The sequence below is a fragment of the Microtus oregoni genome, unplaced genomic scaffold, assembly GCF_018167655.1.
Source record: "Microtus oregoni isolate MIOR12 unplaced genomic scaffold, Mior012 000008F_ref0000371, whole genome shotgun sequence".
NCBI lineage: Eukaryota > Metazoa > Chordata > Mammalia > Rodentia > Cricetidae > Microtus > Microtus oregoni.
Genome location: NW_024543067.1, coordinates 31,995,814 through 32,013,010, shown reverse-complemented (window position 1 = coordinate 32,013,010; position 17,197 = coordinate 31,995,814). Strand labels below are relative to the sequence as shown.

At 44.1% G+C, this 17,197-nt stretch overlaps 1 protein-coding gene across 3 annotated transcripts in view; it reads right to left on the bottom strand.

Annotated features, from left to right (window-relative positions):
- The window catches only part of Mre11 (MRE11 homolog, double strand break repair nuclease), a 56,184-nt gene that overhangs the window by 18,609 nt on the left and 20,378 nt on the right, over nucleotides 1-17,197 (bottom strand). For all 3 annotated transcript variants that reach the window (XM_041657716.1, XM_041657715.1, XM_041657717.1), the window contains 6 exons: nucleotides 14,095-14,175; nucleotides 13,374-13,500; nucleotides 11,252-11,355; nucleotides 9,974-10,147; nucleotides 7,800-7,862; nucleotides 950-1,169 (listed from right to left, as the gene is read on the bottom strand). In XM_041657716.1, the coding sequence (XP_041513650.1) occupies nucleotides 950-1,169; nucleotides 7,800-7,862; nucleotides 9,974-10,147; nucleotides 11,252-11,355; nucleotides 13,374-13,500; nucleotides 14,095-14,175 (769 nt within the window). The remainder of the gene's footprint in view (nucleotides 1-949; nucleotides 1,170-7,799; nucleotides 7,863-9,973; nucleotides 10,148-11,251; nucleotides 11,356-13,373; nucleotides 13,501-14,094; nucleotides 14,176-17,197) is intronic.

Genomic DNA, 17,197 nt, shown 5'->3' with positions numbered 1-17,197 from the left:
TCCACCTGCCTCCGCCTCCCAAACACTAGGATTAAAGGTGTGCGCCACCACACCCAGCTCTTCAGAGCTTTTATATAATGCCACAATTTATGTTACCAGCTCATGTTCTCACAGATAAAATATTTTTTTAAAAAATTTCTTTTATATTTATGTATGTATATATATACATATATATACACATATATATATACATATATATATATATATGTATATATATATGTGCTTATGTAAGTTTGTGTATGCAGGATCCTGCAGAGCAGAAAAGGAATAGGATCCCCTGAAACTGTAGTTACAGATAGTTGTGAACTGCCATGCAGGTGTTGGGAACTGAACCCAGGTCATCTAGAAAAGCAGCCAGTGCTCTGAGTCCCTGAGCCATCTCTCCAGTACTGTCCTTATTCCATAAGGACAACTAAGAACTGCTTCTAGTGGCAGCTTTATGGGCCATACCAGAAGTGCCTGGGTAGCTATGTTCTGTCACCTGGCCCATCCCAGAGGAACAGCACCAGCGACGGCAGCTCTGCTGTGACTGCCCTTACACATAAGGGGTTGAGAGCAGCCTTCACTTTCAAACAAGCTCATGGAGACTATGAGCATGTAGGCATTGTGTCTTCTGATGGCCGCAATATTTTTATATATCTTCATGATCTGGAGCTGTGATTTTCCTTCCTTCGTTTACATCTGTGAGCAAATACACACAGGGAAGTCCAAGGTAAGTTTGAGTCACAGCTTACAAATAACTGAAACCCTGCGTCCATGTGGCAGTCACCGTTCACCTGAGTCAAGGGTGCATGTCACAGCTACCTATGACACATCATAAAAAGAAGTCAGCAAAGAATTGTTTTAGAAACAAAAGCTCCGAATTCAATTCAGACCAAAGGACACAAATTGCAACTTTTCTTCTAGCTTTGCAAATCTCAAGTGTTGAGAGGCAAAGATGAGTGCTGACCTCGGCCCCTCTGAGACCTTCCTCTTGGTGCAGTGCTCTGCCCTCTGCCTCCTCTGCGCCCTCGGCCTCGGCCCCGGCCTCTGCTGGGCACTGCTGACAGGCTGTCATCCGAGTCATTTGCTGTCGTCTGTTCCATTATATCAAAACTTTGGTCATCGGCGCTGAAGGCTGAGGCGGAGTTCTCTGACTGCGATCTGAGGGCCCGGGCCCTGCTCATGGCCTGTGCAGCGGGGACAGCACATCAGTGCACATCTGTAGACGCAGCATCCTACCCCCCACTCGTGCAGTCACATGGACAATCACCAACCCACTCATACTGTATGCCAGACAAGTGTAAAAGGGCCGGTCTACCAGTCAAGTTCCTGAACTACAACCTGCAGGAGACCTCGTATTTGGGACACCAAGAAACTCAGTTTTGTGGTCAGCACTTTCAGAACCAGCAGTGCTGAAGATTGCTCCTTACCCTACACAATGTTTATAAAAAAGACAGACACGAGCTTCTTTTTTACAATGAGCTCAGAAGAAGAAAGGGAGGAGGAGGAGGAGAAGGAGGAGGAGGAGGAGGACGAGGAGGAGGAGGAGGAGGAGGAGGAGGAAGAAGAAGAAGAAGAAGAAAAAGAAGAAGAAGAAGAAGAAGAAGAAGAAGAAACTTTCAAAATATCTCTTATCTCTGAGCAATGAAATTTTAGGGTTCATTTATTTTCTTTCTTATTTTTGAGTAACGTTTTCCCTAAAATAATACCTTTATACTCAGAAAAACATGAATAAGTAAGCCTTACAAAAAGGCTTCTAAGAAAGAATTAACATCTTAGAACCAAGAATACATACTTTTTTCATTTTGTAAGAATCATTTAGAAAAGACAAATTTGAGATTTAACCAAACATTCTACCTCTAAAATGAACAGATTTTTCATTAATGATAGAATGAAAGCAAGCGGTGCTCAGGTATCTTCAATGGATCAGACAAAAATGGAAGAAAGGGAACAAACCCCAAACAGGTTTTTAATAAAGTAGCAAATAATTCACACCCACGAACACTGCCTCTGAGGAGTGGTTAGAAATACGGGCATCTACCAGGCAGCTAGAAGCTGCAAGTGCAGAGATGCAGCTCCCACAGTTGCAACAAACTGACTGTCTTACCCAAAAAACATACGAGCCTAAGAGTAGCAGACCAGAGGATTCTTGTACTCCAATAGGACACCACAGGCAAGGAGAGGAAGGACTAAATGATACGGGCAAAAGCAGGCAGAATAAGAGTGGGTGGTGGGTGAAGCTGCACCCTATCCTATATATGGGATAGGAAGGAAATAGGTTAATTCAGTTTCCAAAAAGTTAAGAAATGACTCAGGAGATGGCTCAGAGTCAAAGTGCCTGTCTCGCAAGCATTAGCATCTGAGTTGAAGCCCCAACAACCATGCAAAGGCCATGCAGTGATTCACACTTAAGAGTCCAGCACTGGGAAGGCCAAGAAGGGACGATCACTAGGGACTCAAGGTCAGCCCAGACTAGGGACTCAAGGTGAGCTCCAGGCCAGCAAGTAGTGCAGTCTTGAGGGGGGCGGGGGTGGGAGGGAGTGGCTAGGGAGATGGCTTGCTTGGTAAAGTACACAGCATGAAGAGCTGAGTTTGGGTCTCCAGAACCCACACAAAAAGCTGGATGCCACTGCAGGTGTCTAGTATCACAGCACTGGGGAAAAGGCAGACAATCTTGGGAGCTTGCTAGCCCAGCAATCAGTGTAATCAGTGAGCTCCAGGTTCAGTAAGAGACCCTGTCTCAAAACATCAGTCAGAGACTCATAAAGAACACTCTATGTTGAGCTCTGGCTTCCACATGCAGCACCGAGAAAAGACATCCACGACTGTCTTCTGCCCACATGTCCACAGGTGCACACACAATGCCAAGATAAAGAGGTGACTCGTAATGCAAGTCTTAGAAACAACCTAAAGAGACCCAAGAAAAGACAAACAGTGTCAACAGTCTAATTATCCAAAAAAGTTTTGAGAAAATTATTTGAAAACACCATCCAGAAGCTGGAAAGATGGTTCAGAGGTTAAGTGTGCTAGCTGCTGTTGAGGACCTGGGTTAGATTCTCAGCACCCACAAGGTAATTCACAACTGTCATTAGCTCCATTTTCAGGTAGCAAAACTCCCTCTTGTGGCTTACCTGGATACCAGACAAGATTGTGAGTCACAGACATACATGCAGGCCAAACTCCCATACACAAAGTTAAAAAGACAAACAAAATACCACCATCCAGACACCAAGAAAGTTTAACAGGTGAGCCAGTCAAATTTCCAAACAACACTATAGTGATGTTTTATTTATGCTTCAACAAATAAACTTGCCTAAAGATTAGAAGGGCAAAGCTAACCCACTAGAGGTCAGACAGTAGTGGCACACACCTTTAATTTGGGAGACAGAGGCAGGTAGCACTCTGTGAGTTCAAGGCCACCCTGGGCTACACAAGATCAACGCTAAAATAAATCCAGGTGGTGGTGGCTGACAGACACCTTTAATCCTAGTACTAGGGAGTCACACCTTTAATCCCAGCACTAGATGAAATATAAAATGGGAGGAGAGAGAGGTTCAGGCTGCTTAGTCTGCTAAGTCTGTGGTTGTAGAGGCAAGACTTCTCTTGGCTGCTTTGCTTTTCTGGTTTTTGGGTTGAACCCCAATATCTGACTCTGGGCTTTTATTATTTATGCTACAGAACAGAACTCATTGGTATTTCAGCAGTGCTGAAGCACAGAACAAGTGCCCAGTTCTCCCAAAGCCAGCCCAACAGGATGCAGACACAGCACTGAACATATAAAGAGAAAACAACAGAACCGTGCTTATGAAAACAGCAGAGTCCAGGAATACCTGCAAGATTGGCCATATAACTAGCAGGATTTACAGAATCAGTAGGACTGCCAACATAGGGCATACATTAATACAACTCACATGAACAGAGGGCAAAGAGGAGGCCTCATATTGTCCTCCCTAGATGCCAAAAGGCTTTAACTTTCCACTAGTGCTGATTTAAGCCAACAGTCTTCAGAACAGGTGAATATTTATTCTACATGTCAAAAAGTACTAAGTACAAAAGGGGAAGGAGAGAGGAAGAAGAGAGAGAGAGAAAAGAGGAGAGGAGAGGGAGTTACCCTCCACCCCACTATAAGCAGGTGCTCCATATGAATACTCTAAAAACATTAAAAAACTGCTCACTGGGGATTTAGGTCAGTGGTATAGCACTTGCCTAGCATGTGTGAGGACCCAGGTTCAATACTCAGCTCCAGGAAAGGGGGTGGGGAATGCTCACTGTTAAGAAAGGAAGCATGAATCAAACACAGTATCAAGAAAGAAGGCCTTGCCCCTGAGATGCGCAAATACCAAATCTATAGTAAGACAACATGAGAGGGCCCCAGGGAACATACACTCAAGGATATCAGTGATTAGAAGGCAAGCTAGCACCACACCTCTAAAGTAGCAGCGATGGCCAACAGCATCTAAAAGCCTGAAGTCTGACTGTGAAGCTTATTTTTGAGTGACGACCTATCTTTTCCAAATTTTCTTTCTTTTTCTAAATACCATCTTTATTTTCATTTTCTTAAATATTACAGTCAGTGTTCTAGTTTAACATTTCTGTGCAACAGCTTGGAATTTACTGACTCTAGGATTTATTTTTCAGCTCAAACTCGACCCATTTTGTACCCTCAAGTCCCTGGGGTCCCCTGTTCTGCTCCATTCCTGACTAAATAGCACAGTACGGCACACAGATGAAATACTACACTGTCCATTTGAATTGGCTCTTTCCCACTCAGTGTGCATTCAGACTTCATGCATATTGAACATGTGTTAGACTGTAATGATATGCTAATGTTCCCTTGCAGGAGGATATGTATCCATGGGCTATTGATAGACACCTGCTGTGTCTAACTTGGCTACTGTCAATCATACTCTAAAAGCACTGGCATATGAGCATCCACTTGATATTCTACTTCCGATCCCTTGGCTGTATACTTAAGCTGGACTGTACGAGGACCAGACAGTAATCCTGAGTCTCCTCTCTCTCAGGAGAGGTCACATTGCTCTCTTCCCCAGGGGCACCAGGTCCTCCTACCAGGAGGTACAGGGTTCCAAGCTTTTCACATAGGTGCCAACCCGCACACCTGTTCTTTCCTGTATGTACCCCATTCTCTGTCCCTGGGCTTTATTCTTGCTTCTCCAATGTGTGTTCCATGGTTCTGCATCATGAATACTTGGAATCCTAAGTGCTGATGGAGCACTTGAAAACCTTTAAAAAGATGTATCCAAGGCTTTTATCCATTTTCAAGTTGCTGTTATTGTTGAATTTTTAGAAGCCTTTTTAACGCAATGTAGACACCAACTCCTTGAATGTAAATTCATAAGTATTTCCTCCCACCCCGTGAATCCTCCGTTCACTCTGGATGGGGCTCAGCATCACGTTTTGAAAGGGTGTACCCATCCCGTCTAAATTCAGACAGGACCTAAGATTTTATAAGCCAGAGAATCAAGTACTGTGTGCAGATTAAGAATAGCCTTATATTTTTAAAGGATTGCAGTGTGTAGGATGGAGATCATGGCAGCCTTAAACCTGATCTTTACTGGTCCTGGTCATGTATTTCCAAGTCAGCTTGTGCCTACAGAAATACCTGAGTTTTTCCCTCGTGAACAAGAAGCTCTACAGGATGTATTTTTTTCCCCTCTAAATGAAAGAACTTCCATTTGTCTGTTAAAATAACTGAAGCATGGTACCACAATTCATATTTTGAGCCCAGAGATTCTGACAAAGCTGTGAATTACATCTTGAGAAAGTGTCAACTCTATTACTCAAGTCCTAAGTAGGATGCTGAGGCTGAAAACCCTGTGAGAACCCTACAGAATTCTGGAAGTGCTTACTGCTGTGGTTTAATATGCTTTTCAGATTTCATCCACAAAGTCACACATATCGACAGTGTGGTCATTGTATCATGAGGTCAGGCCCTCATGAACCGATTCGGATTGATGGGTTCCTAAACTACACGGGAAGTGGCTGTTAGGAAAGAAAGCCAGCACACTGACTGCCTGTGCCGTGCCATCTGACACAGAGCACTACAGGAAGACTCTCATTACATGCTGGTTCCAGCCTGCCCAGCTTCCGGTACAATGAGCTCAAAATTTCTATCCTTTCTAAACTATCTGGTCTCAGGCATTTTGATACAGTAACTGGAAACAGACTAAAAAGCCCAGGAAATCTTGTTACCTGTAAATGTTGTAAAAATATAGCTAAGTTTTAAGTTTATTCCTCTGAAGGACTCCCATTTGACACGTTACATTCCCATATAAAAATTCACAATCCCTTTTATTTACTGATTTTTGATGGTGATAGGGATGAATCCCACACCCTAACACGTGTTAGGCAGGTACTCAACCACCGACCTACGCCCTCAGCCTCAGCTCTTATAAGAAACTAAGGTTAGTGGCTTCAATCCCAAAGGACTCAATGTAAAAAGTATTTTTATTATATGTTCAGTTAAAAGGGCTAACCAAAATTAGTATGATGATCTACGAACTTTTCTAAGAATCTTTCTAGCACGTTCTTTTCTATTTTAAAAGCACCTTGTAAGATGAATGTTGGAAGCTGTGAACCCCAGATCCTGAATTTCTGGTAAACAACTTGTAATGCTTGCAGCTGCTCTGAGCACGAGACCCTCAGGAGTCTGATGGCAGGGAAGTGGTTTCTGGTGGGTTTGGTTGGGGTGTGGCTATCAGTTAAGGATCCCTACATAAGCTGCTGCTGGACACAATAAAGGGGCATTCCTGTTTCAAGGATGGCCCGTGTCGCTGTCTGTGTGTCCTTGTGTATTTAAATCTCCAGCCCCTTGCCCGAGGCTCGCGAATGGTCCTGTAGTGCAGGCTTCGCAATACAGGCGTAGTACCGTAGTACACATAGTCCAGGCAGGAGCTACAGATGAATACAATGAGATAAATCTAAGTGAACCAACCCTAATCAGTCGTTTTTTCCCTTAAATTTCAGAACACAGCCCACAAAAGCACAGCAGGTGCATGTAGGCACATGACTCACGCTGGTTTTGATGGGCTCAGAAGTTTTCTGGTTTCAGCTATTCAGTGGCTATGAATAATCTTATGGAACCCTGAGAAGACACTGGCTAGCACCAAGTCAAGACTTCGAGGCAGAAACATGTTCAAATTCCAGTACCACCATATGACCCCGAGTCCAGTCTCAGTGTCCTCAATTTGTAAAATAGGACCTGATAGTGCATGCACAGAAGCTATCAAAATAATTTAATAAATACCTTCTCCACACACCTCACCTACTGCTCAGGAAACTCTTGGGGCCACACACCAGACCTCTTTCATACATGTACTCCTAGTAAAATGCATGATGTTTGCCACAACAGCTTCAGAAACTGCCAACTGAAAGTAATCTAGATAAAACCTCAGGAGTCACACGTGAGACAATCACAAAACGACAGTAACACACACACCCAGAAAACAAGAATGTGCATTTCAATCACAACTTCAGCAAGCAAGCAGAGGACTGGAGCTTCAATATGCAGTTTCAAATCTTCCCTTCCTCACATCTAGGAGACTAAGGATTTCAGCATTCTAACTCAGAAATAATTCTAGATGTTATTTTCATTACTGAGGACTCTCTGTGAGTCTGCCCCACCACATTTACAACTATATTTCAACAAGAAGGGAGGCAGAACAGCAATAACAGCCACACGCTTATAGTCACTCACAAGAGCTGGGCTCAAATTAACCACTGTCCATATACACCCACTGGCTATTCTGGTTCACAAACCAAACTACAGACACAGCACACTATAGCCGAAAAATTACCTCTCGAACTTCATCGTCTTCTTCATTGGTGTTTTTCTGTCTGCTCTCTCTGAAACGCCGGACCTAGACCACAATAAAGAAAGTCAGACACCATGTACGTTCTCACAGTAGAGCCACCCAGAGTACTGGTGGCAGAAGAAGAGAGTCATAGTAATGTGATGGTTTTGTGGTCTGTGCCACCCAAAGACTGAAGCATTCATTAGAACTCTACTGGGAGAGCAGCACAGGGAATGGGTGCTTTGCCTGGGAGATCTGTTCACCATACACAGGGAAAAGACAGCAAGGAGAGGAAAAGGCTTGGGAGAGACTTGTAAAAAGTCACCACCAAAGCCAAGAAGCTGGATGAAATTAGAAGGTGGGTAGGTAGATGTAGGGGCCCAAGGACTGAGCCCTGGAGAGTCCAGCTTAAGAGGATGGAGAGATGAAAGTTACCAGGAAAGAAAATTCTCCATTAAGGACGGAAGAAAGCAGGCCTCAGGTATGGAATCATGTAAGACCTGTAAGTTTAAAATGTCTCAGGAGCAGACAAAACATCACAGGAGACTTTGACGAGGGCAGCTTCACTTCACTAGAACCTTGGTTCAAAACCAGCATGGGAGCCAGGCATGGTGGCACACATCTTTAATCTCAGCACTTGGGAGGAGGCAGAAGCAAGTGGATACCTATGAATTCTAGGCCAGTCTGGTCTACATAGTGAGTTCTAGGACAGCCAAGGCCACATAGAGAGACCCTGTCTTTAGGGAAAAAAAAAGAGAGAGTAAGGCATAGTGCTCTGGGTACCAAAACACTGTTATTCACAGATAACAACAGGTGGAGAAGGCAAACTAAGGGGCAATGAGGCAAATGCCAGATGCGTTTTAATCCTCACAACGGTGGAGATTCTGTTTTTCATCCATTTTACAGTTAAGGCACAAAGAGCCTAGAGAATGCAAGGGCCAGCACACGAATGATAAGGCTTTTGACTCTGAGCACAGACAATGCTCTTGGCTCTTGGCTACCATGACACAGAGACACACACGGTGCAGCTAAGGAGTCAGTGTCACTGAAGACAAAACAACAACTCCAGCACATTCCAACGTGCGGCTCTGCATCCTTACAGTCCTGTAACATTATACTGAAAATACTTTTCCACATCTTTCAAACACACTTTTTGCTTGTTTGAGACAGGGTCTATGCAGCCTAGGCTGGACTGAAAATCATTATGTACTGAGGATGACCTCCAACTCCTGATCTTCCTACATCTACCTTCTAAACACTGGGGTTATGAGCATGCATAGACCTGACCAAAATCCTAATAATTATTAGCTATAAAAACGTCTAGGTTGTCTACATGACAGTGCTCAATGAAACTGAGTTTCCCAACTACTGCGCACTGAGGACAGCACTAGCAGGACCTACTCTGTGCACTAGTTTTCATCTGACTGCTGTCTTAGGACACACCCTGGGGCTGCACTAAGGAAAGGACCTCTTCAGACCCTGCAGTGCCCACAGCCGTGCTGCTTGCATGAAGCTCCTCCAGCAGGGCACTTACTACCAGCTTTCTTAAGTCAAATTTGACAAATAAAATCCATGTAATATTAATGGTCTTGGTTAACTGTGATTAAATACTGTGGTCTCAAGCTTGCTACACATTTATACTTCCTTGTGAATTCCCTTTTCATGTCTTTTGTTCATGGCTCTACTGAAATGTTTAATGTTTTCTAAAGCTCACGTTTTATTTGAGTCTTTTAATATCATATTGAAAGTGTTAGTCTTTTCTTTTGTACATTCATAAATATTTTCTCCACATTCATACCCTTTAATTTTGCTTTTTGACACACCAACATTTAAATTTCAATGTGGTCCAATGGAAGCTTTTTCTCTGTCGCTCCTTGATATGCAGAGGGAAAACATGCTCCAGGTAAGACTCAAAACTCAATCAAAATGAATGAAAAACACGAGACAGCAGCAATTCTTATGCTGCAAGCGTCACTCTGCAGTGCTCTCAGGAGCTCAGAAAGACGCTTTCTCAGGACAGAACAACCTTTACTCAGCACCCGCCACATGTAAACTCCTCCGGGTGCTGCTAGACACTGTCTAATTTACTCCTCATTTTATCTCCTCAATTTTATAGATGAGGAAACCAAACTAATCAGTTAATCAAAACCAAACAAAACACAACATCGGCAGCTCACCTCTTCGTCAATCTTGTCTTCCAGAGCATCGATGTGGCGTTCCTTCAGAAAGCGCTGTGTTTTCTCCAGCTGGTACTTCACTAATTCTTCAATCGCATCCTTCTCTTCCTTATCCACAAACTCCTGAACTGCTTCCCCCATCCCTCTTTCTGTCAGCAGTGAGAGCTGAACATTCTGCAGGAGGAAACACACGCTGTTAGGTGCACAAGTGCTGTGTTCCTCAGCCAGGAACTCCCCAAGAAGGAAAACACAGTCTCTTATGGAAAAGGAAGTGCTGGGGTCAGCAGGCAGCACTTAGCCAAGGGCCAGAAAAATGGGGGAGGAGTCAAAGAGAGTTGTAACTTCAGGGGTCTGAAAGGCTGTGACAGTCCCCAGAAAAAGCCATGAAGGATGACTAGAAATGAGGTGAGGCTTTGTGGGAGGGGAGATAACGGTTGTAAAAATTTTGCCATCTCACTCTAGGCCTTGTGACTGTTTTATGGTGAAGAAGTCTGAGGCTACAGATGGTATTGAGGCTCCTCATCACCTGCTATAAACTATGGAGATTGCTGGGGGTGCTCCAGGCAGAAGAAGGAGGCCCAGCTGGAAAATGGACCGGGATGCAACACTGCTGGCTGTGTGCATGGACAAGGAGACCCAGCCAGGATATTTGAGAACTGCAAGAAACTGAGGAAGGTTAAGAAACAGACTCTCCCTACATGGCCCTCCGACACCTGGTTTTCAGGCCAGAGAGACCAGCGCCATTTCTGACCTACACAGTTGCCAGGTAGCAGATTTGTGTGTGGGGTTTTTTGTTTTGTTTTGTTTGTTTTGTTCTTTGAGACAGGGTTTCTCTGTAGCTTTGGAGCCTGTCCTGGAACTAGCTCTTGTAGACCAGGCTGGTCTCGAACTCACAGAGATCCGCCTGCCTCTGCCTCCCAAGTGCTGGGATTAAAGGCTTACAACCACCGCTGCCTGGCTCAGATTTGTGTTTTTTAAAATAAATGCAACTAAAAAAGTCCAAGTAGTTTTACTAGCATATGATTGTTTAGGTTTTTAAAAAAAGTAACTAAATTAAAAATTACATTCAAACATAAGCTAAAATCTCAGATCAAGACTTACAACAAAGACAAGGAAGCCACACACCAGTGAGTCCTTGCAATGACAGCAGCAGTGACCAGAGAACACTCTGGTGTACTGGCTACTGCAGAGCCACCGGGGAGTCACTTCACATACAAACTACGCACACACTAAAGTCTGCTGTTGGCTGTTCTTAAAGCCTAAGCGGTAAGGAACTACCTTCTCTGCGGTCTGGAAATACTGCTTCACCAAGTCTTCTACGCGGAGTGTCGTTCCTTCTGAAGCAGGTTTTGTGATGAGCTTCCCAAAGTTGATCTCCTCACCTACAGAAAGGGGCCAGGAAGAAACAGTGCTCTTCATAACACACTAAAACAGCTAGGCTCTCACCAACACTTCGGGGGCGCCACATAAATTTTGAAGCAAAAAAAGGGCCTCAAATTTGCTAATAGCCTTACTGTCATTTGGAGTTCATTTCTTTTTCCACATGGTCCATATGCATTTTTCCCATCTTTAAGGACCATGGCTACTGCCACTGTTCTAAGACTGTCCTCAGACCCCACATAACCCTTTCAGGAAGTACGAATCAAAACACCCCCAAGAACAGAGATATTACTCGCATCTTCCACCAATGACAGAAAAGTGGTAGGCAGAGCTTCCCGGGCCCACAATAAAGCACAGCAGTACCCAAAAGAGCCACTGGTGTCACCACCACACACCCACCCGTTTCAGCGACAGTGCCTCTTACAGACTGGTAAGATACTCTCAGCCCTGAGCACCTGTCAGCACTCTGTGAGAACAGTAACAGGAAGTATGATTAACGCATTTCTGCTGACTTCCTGCGAGGGCAGTCAACAGAACGCAGCAGAAATACAGCAGTGCCACTGATGGTAGAGACACCGCCAGTTCACGGCATCTCCTGCCGCGGGACAAACACCCCTGGGAGCTCCAAGGACACTAACGCTACCTCCTTTAATTACCATGACTGCTCTGCACTGGCCAGACCCTGTGTGAAGGCCATTACAGAACAATTCCAGCTTTGGAAAGGAGCAATCTCAACAGTGGAGAATTATTAATTTATACAGTGTCACATACGTAATAAGTGGCCAAAATAAGAGACTTTCCGTTAAGACATATCCAGGTGGCATCATAGCTACCAAACAACTCAAATTTAAATTAAAAGTATTCCCAGGCCATTCTACTGGGGATAAAACTCAAACAGGGTGAGGTTCTTGTCAAGGAATCAATAAGAAGTGACAAATGAAAGTTCACATCCAGAACCCAGCTCTTGCCCGTGCCTTTCCGAGCCCGACGGCAGCATGATGAGGACTACACGTCAATATCTGAAAGATGGCTTCAGGCTAAAGTCACAACATTTATAAATTACTTTTTAAAAAATTTTGCTGATTTTTTTTTCTCAATGTGTATGAACGTTTGTGTGAATTTATACTATGTACCATGCATTAGCAGTGCTTGGAGGCCAGATGAGGACACTGGATCTCCTGGAACTGAAGTTATAGACAATTGTGAGTCACCGTGTGGGTGCTGGGAATTGAACCTGTGTCCTCTAGAAGAACAGCCAGTGCTCTTAACCGCCGTGTCATCTCTCCCAATCCATCATTCTTATTTTCTTTCGCTGCTGGAAATCTTACTAGATATAAAGGGTGGGGCCTCTATAAAGATTACGGCTGATATTTCTTATGAAATAGCATTATTTAGTTGATGATTTTGTTTTATAGTTAACAGGACACTAAGTGTCTATAAAATTTAACTGGAAATGAACTACTCAATCATCAAAAATACCAAACTACAGGACACTTTTGACTTCAAGTCTGGTCTTCCTGAAGCACTGCATACACTAAGTCAAAATACTTAAAGCTGCAAAAGTTGAATGCATGTTCTGTTCTGTCAACCCATGGCAGGAAAGATGTGCTGGGATTGGCAGATGCCTGGCGCCTGTGAGTGCTGTGACTAGCACCACAGTTGAAAGGCTGTGTTTGCAAACAAAGCCTTCCTCCCAGCCTTCATTCATCCCCACTGCTTTACAGACTGAACACAGCTGGGTGGGACAGTTCAAGTCTGCAGACCCAGCTCTCAGGTCGCTGGGGCAGGATCTAGAGTGTGAAGCCACACTGGGCTACAGAGCAAGACCTTGTCTCCAGAAGGAAATAAAACAAATAATCGGAAAATACCCCAAATGCTTATTTTGAGAAGATAAAATATTCCCTTACCATTTTTTGTCTAACACTACAAATACTAAAATGTCTACTACTATCTTCATTTATTTTACCAAAGACTGATTTACACAAATCCCGCTAAAGCATTCTTTAAGTAAGCAGCTTACCTGTCTTTCCCTTTTGTTCCCTGTGCCTGAAAAAGTGGATGACATCTTTGGGGTTAGCAACCCGATCTACAAACTTCTGGCTAAAGCGAAGAACATTGAAAGGTTCAAAGCCTCCACTGTAGTCCACCTGGAAAGACAGAAAACAGTGCCAATTTTTGAGAAATACAGGGGTTTTTTGGCATCTAAAGTATTTATATCAATCTAAAAGCTCGATGCTTTGACATTTGCAAACTCATGTTCTATGTTTAATGATCATGATGATGTTAAACCATTTGTCCTATTGACAGACTAACACCAGAAGGTGAGGTTTACACAAACACACTTCCTGTTCAAGAGAATAGAGCAATGCCATCCCGACGCTGAAATGTTCTCTATCTCCTGTGACAGCCTAGGTGCACAGCATGGGTACTATTTGAAACAAAGGTGGGACTTCCAATGTTCTCTGCTTTAGCCAGAAGTTTGTGGATGGGGTGCCCAGAGTGGAGCAAGGGGGCCGAGCAAGAACAGATCAGAAAGATCATTTAGGAAATGACAGCAACTATGAATAAAGTAGCAAACCTACCAAACTCACCTGAGATGGGATCGAGCCTCAGGCTTTCTCACTTTTGCCTCTGCTGGTGCCGACTCTACGCTAAGCATTTAACTTACTACTTTTCAGAGAAGTATGTGAAGTCTGTGTTTCTATTAAAACTGGTATGGTTTAATTAGCACAAGGACCTACCCGTAGTCGGACGAGAGGCTTCTCTGGCTGTAGAGAATTCCCCAGCCGCTCCCGCTCAGCATTTTCAAGCATTTCTTCAATCTCAAAATAAAAGCGGCAAGTGTTCAATTTTGTGTAAATTGGCTAATATAGTTTACATTACTGCTGCTGACTGACCAGCCTAACTCCATCTTACGGATGAAAGCCATTCTGTTATAAGGTCAGAACAAGTTCGTTATTATTTGCTGCAAAATTCAAGTTGTCCATGCTTTAACCTGTTTCTGGAATTTGCCACGCTTCCCACCCTATGGAGTTGACTCATACCTTGAATGTACCCTGATTAAGATCAGATGTTCTGTCAAATAATTTTAAAATATTCCACCAAGTTCCTACATAACCAAACCTCTGGAAATCCTCCATCCCTTGAAAAACCCCTCCTATTTTGGGGACTATATAAACCCTACCCTTCTGTGTTCAATTCTGATTTTCAAACCCCACTTTAGGGAGATAGCCCTATCTGGCATAAAATAAATCTTGCTTAATTTGGCCAAGAAATTTGGGTAATGGTCTTTATTCTCGTGGGTGGGATTAGCAGCACAGAATTCTGCACAGCAGCTCCACAGCTGCCTTGACTTCCCATCTCACCGACAACATCTTTTAAACACACCTTGTGGTGCCAACACCATCCCTTAATATTTTTCTTTTGCAAACATTCTCAGCAATTTTTCCATCTCCAATGTAACTCCTTCACAAGAAAATCTATAACACTGATTCTGTTCCAATTTCTAATCATGTTTCAACACGGGTTCCCTTGCCTTAACTTTAAACCAAATAAATCAAGGTTTCCAGTGGTATCATATAGGCTCTCCAGAAAGCTTGGAATGTTTACTTGGAAAAGTTCAAGTAAACAAGATGAGTGTTTCCAATATCTGAAGTTGCCTCATGCTATACCAGGTCAAGCTTATAAAATCTCAGAGATCCAAAAGCAAAAACACTTGTCCTACATTGCTCCAGAGAGCACAAAGGTGCAAGAGGGTAATTTTAATTCCAACACATCTTCCTAACGGCTGCAGCTAGTTGTCAGCCTTAGCTCTTCTCTGAGTCGGAGATTTTCTAATGCTGCCCTGCTCTCCCTGCCTTCACCTGCCACATCCTGGGATTACAGGCTTGCAGCACCATGCTCGGCTCCTCAGCAAGAATATCTGGTGCTGCTGCCATAGCACACACAGACACAGGGACTTGAAAAGTGGTAGCACAACCAAGAAAGTGGCATTGAATGTCTTACAGTCTACAGTCACCTGTGCTGGTGACTACGCTACTGGACACAGAGACCTTCAAGAAGATCTGCTCCGCCGAGTCTCAGTTCAGCGAGCATGCACGGAGCACCCACCAGACAGACAGCAGCACAGAAAAGCTGGGAAGATGGGCATGGCGGCACAAGTGGGTCCCCACATTCCAGAGGCTCAAAGACTGAGAGTTTGAGTTATCGGTGTGAGCTCCAGGCCAGCTTAAAAACAGAACAAGGCTGTCTCAAAAGACAACAAAACTTAACAAGTGGCTCTGTCCTCACAGTGTGACGATAACAATGTAACTATGGTCCATATCAGAATGCCCAGGATGCGCACGGCTTGATTTCCTGCTGCTAGCAACCACTCTCCTCTCTGGATTCTTATAACTCTCCTTAAGGGTGGGGCATGCTGGAAACCTGGCACCTGAGAGGGACAGGCAGGAAGTTCACAGCAGAACCACGTTCCATAATACCCAGGCCTCATGCCAAGAACCTGTCTCAAAGAAAAGCAAAGAAAAACGACAGGAAAAACTTGGAATTTAGGAGGAGGGGTTGCAGTGCAGCTCAACCAGAGGTGAGTTAAACCCTCAGAGAACATTTCACAACCTTTTATCACAACTGTAGAGAAAGGGATTGTGATTTTATATCAACTTGACATGAAAAGAGGGAACCTCAAACAGAGAAGCCTACACTCCTACTCAGCCGAGTCTGAGAAGCCAGTCACCGTGGAACCTGCACACTAAAGCTTTTCAGGCCACACTCAAGCCACACACGTTGCTCCTACAGCTGTGACACTGGCCAGTTGCCTAATCGGAGGTACCAGGCTAGCCCACTCAATGGTAGAAACAACTGCATAAAGAATACCATCTGCATAGCCCTGAAGTCAATTCCTGAAAATAACAAGGAAGAGGGGGAAACAAAGGAAGAAAGAGCAAATGGGAGACAGAGCCTAACCACACACAGCACTGTGAATAGATTAATGACAGCCTTCGACACAGCACACAGCAGCAGTCGGTACGGATCATGACCATCATTATCTCCATTTCCGACCTTACACAAGACTACAAAGTAAAGCCAAAGCTGACAGAATATGGACTGAGCATGTCAGCATGTGAGGCTAGCAAGCTGCCCGTTTACATGTGATAAAATGTGCAGCCCAACTACAGCAGGGCACCCAGAACCTCCACAGAGGCTGAGAAAGGGAGGCTGAGTTTTATTTGAAGTAGTTTTCAGGGTGGAAGGTGTGCTATGGAGATGAGAGGCGTGGGACCGTAGCGTCCTCCCAGCTCCAAAGTCAGGGTCTTCACAAGGAAGATGAACCAACTGTAACAAGGATGAAAGTGAGGAAACTGGATGTGTATGCTCAAAAGAAGTTCTGGGAGAGGTAACTAGCTTCTCTATAGCTAACACCCTTCTATGTTAAAAAAAAAAAAAAAAAAAGTCTTTGCAACTAAATATTCAGCCCCAAAAATCCATTTGTACTTCCCTCTCTAAGGCCCGGGAACACTGATAAAGAGGTGCAGAGACCTGTGAGGGCCAGAAGATAAGAATGGCTGCAAGACTTCACCTGTGGGCACAACACTGCAATCAAGAACTCAACTGCAGTCGCATCTGGCTGCACAAGACCAACTACTGGATACCGAAGGGTTCTGGAGAAGGGGTAGTCATCTTCAATTATGTACTCACTGATGCCGGGCCCACCAGGCACCAAGGTAAGGGAGCCAGCCCCGTTTAAACTCAATGACTCAAAAAACAGACACAAAAGTGGAAAAGATGTCTTCGTGGGGGAGAGGGGGGCTTCAACGGTGCAAGGGAGAGAAGGGGACGTTATATACA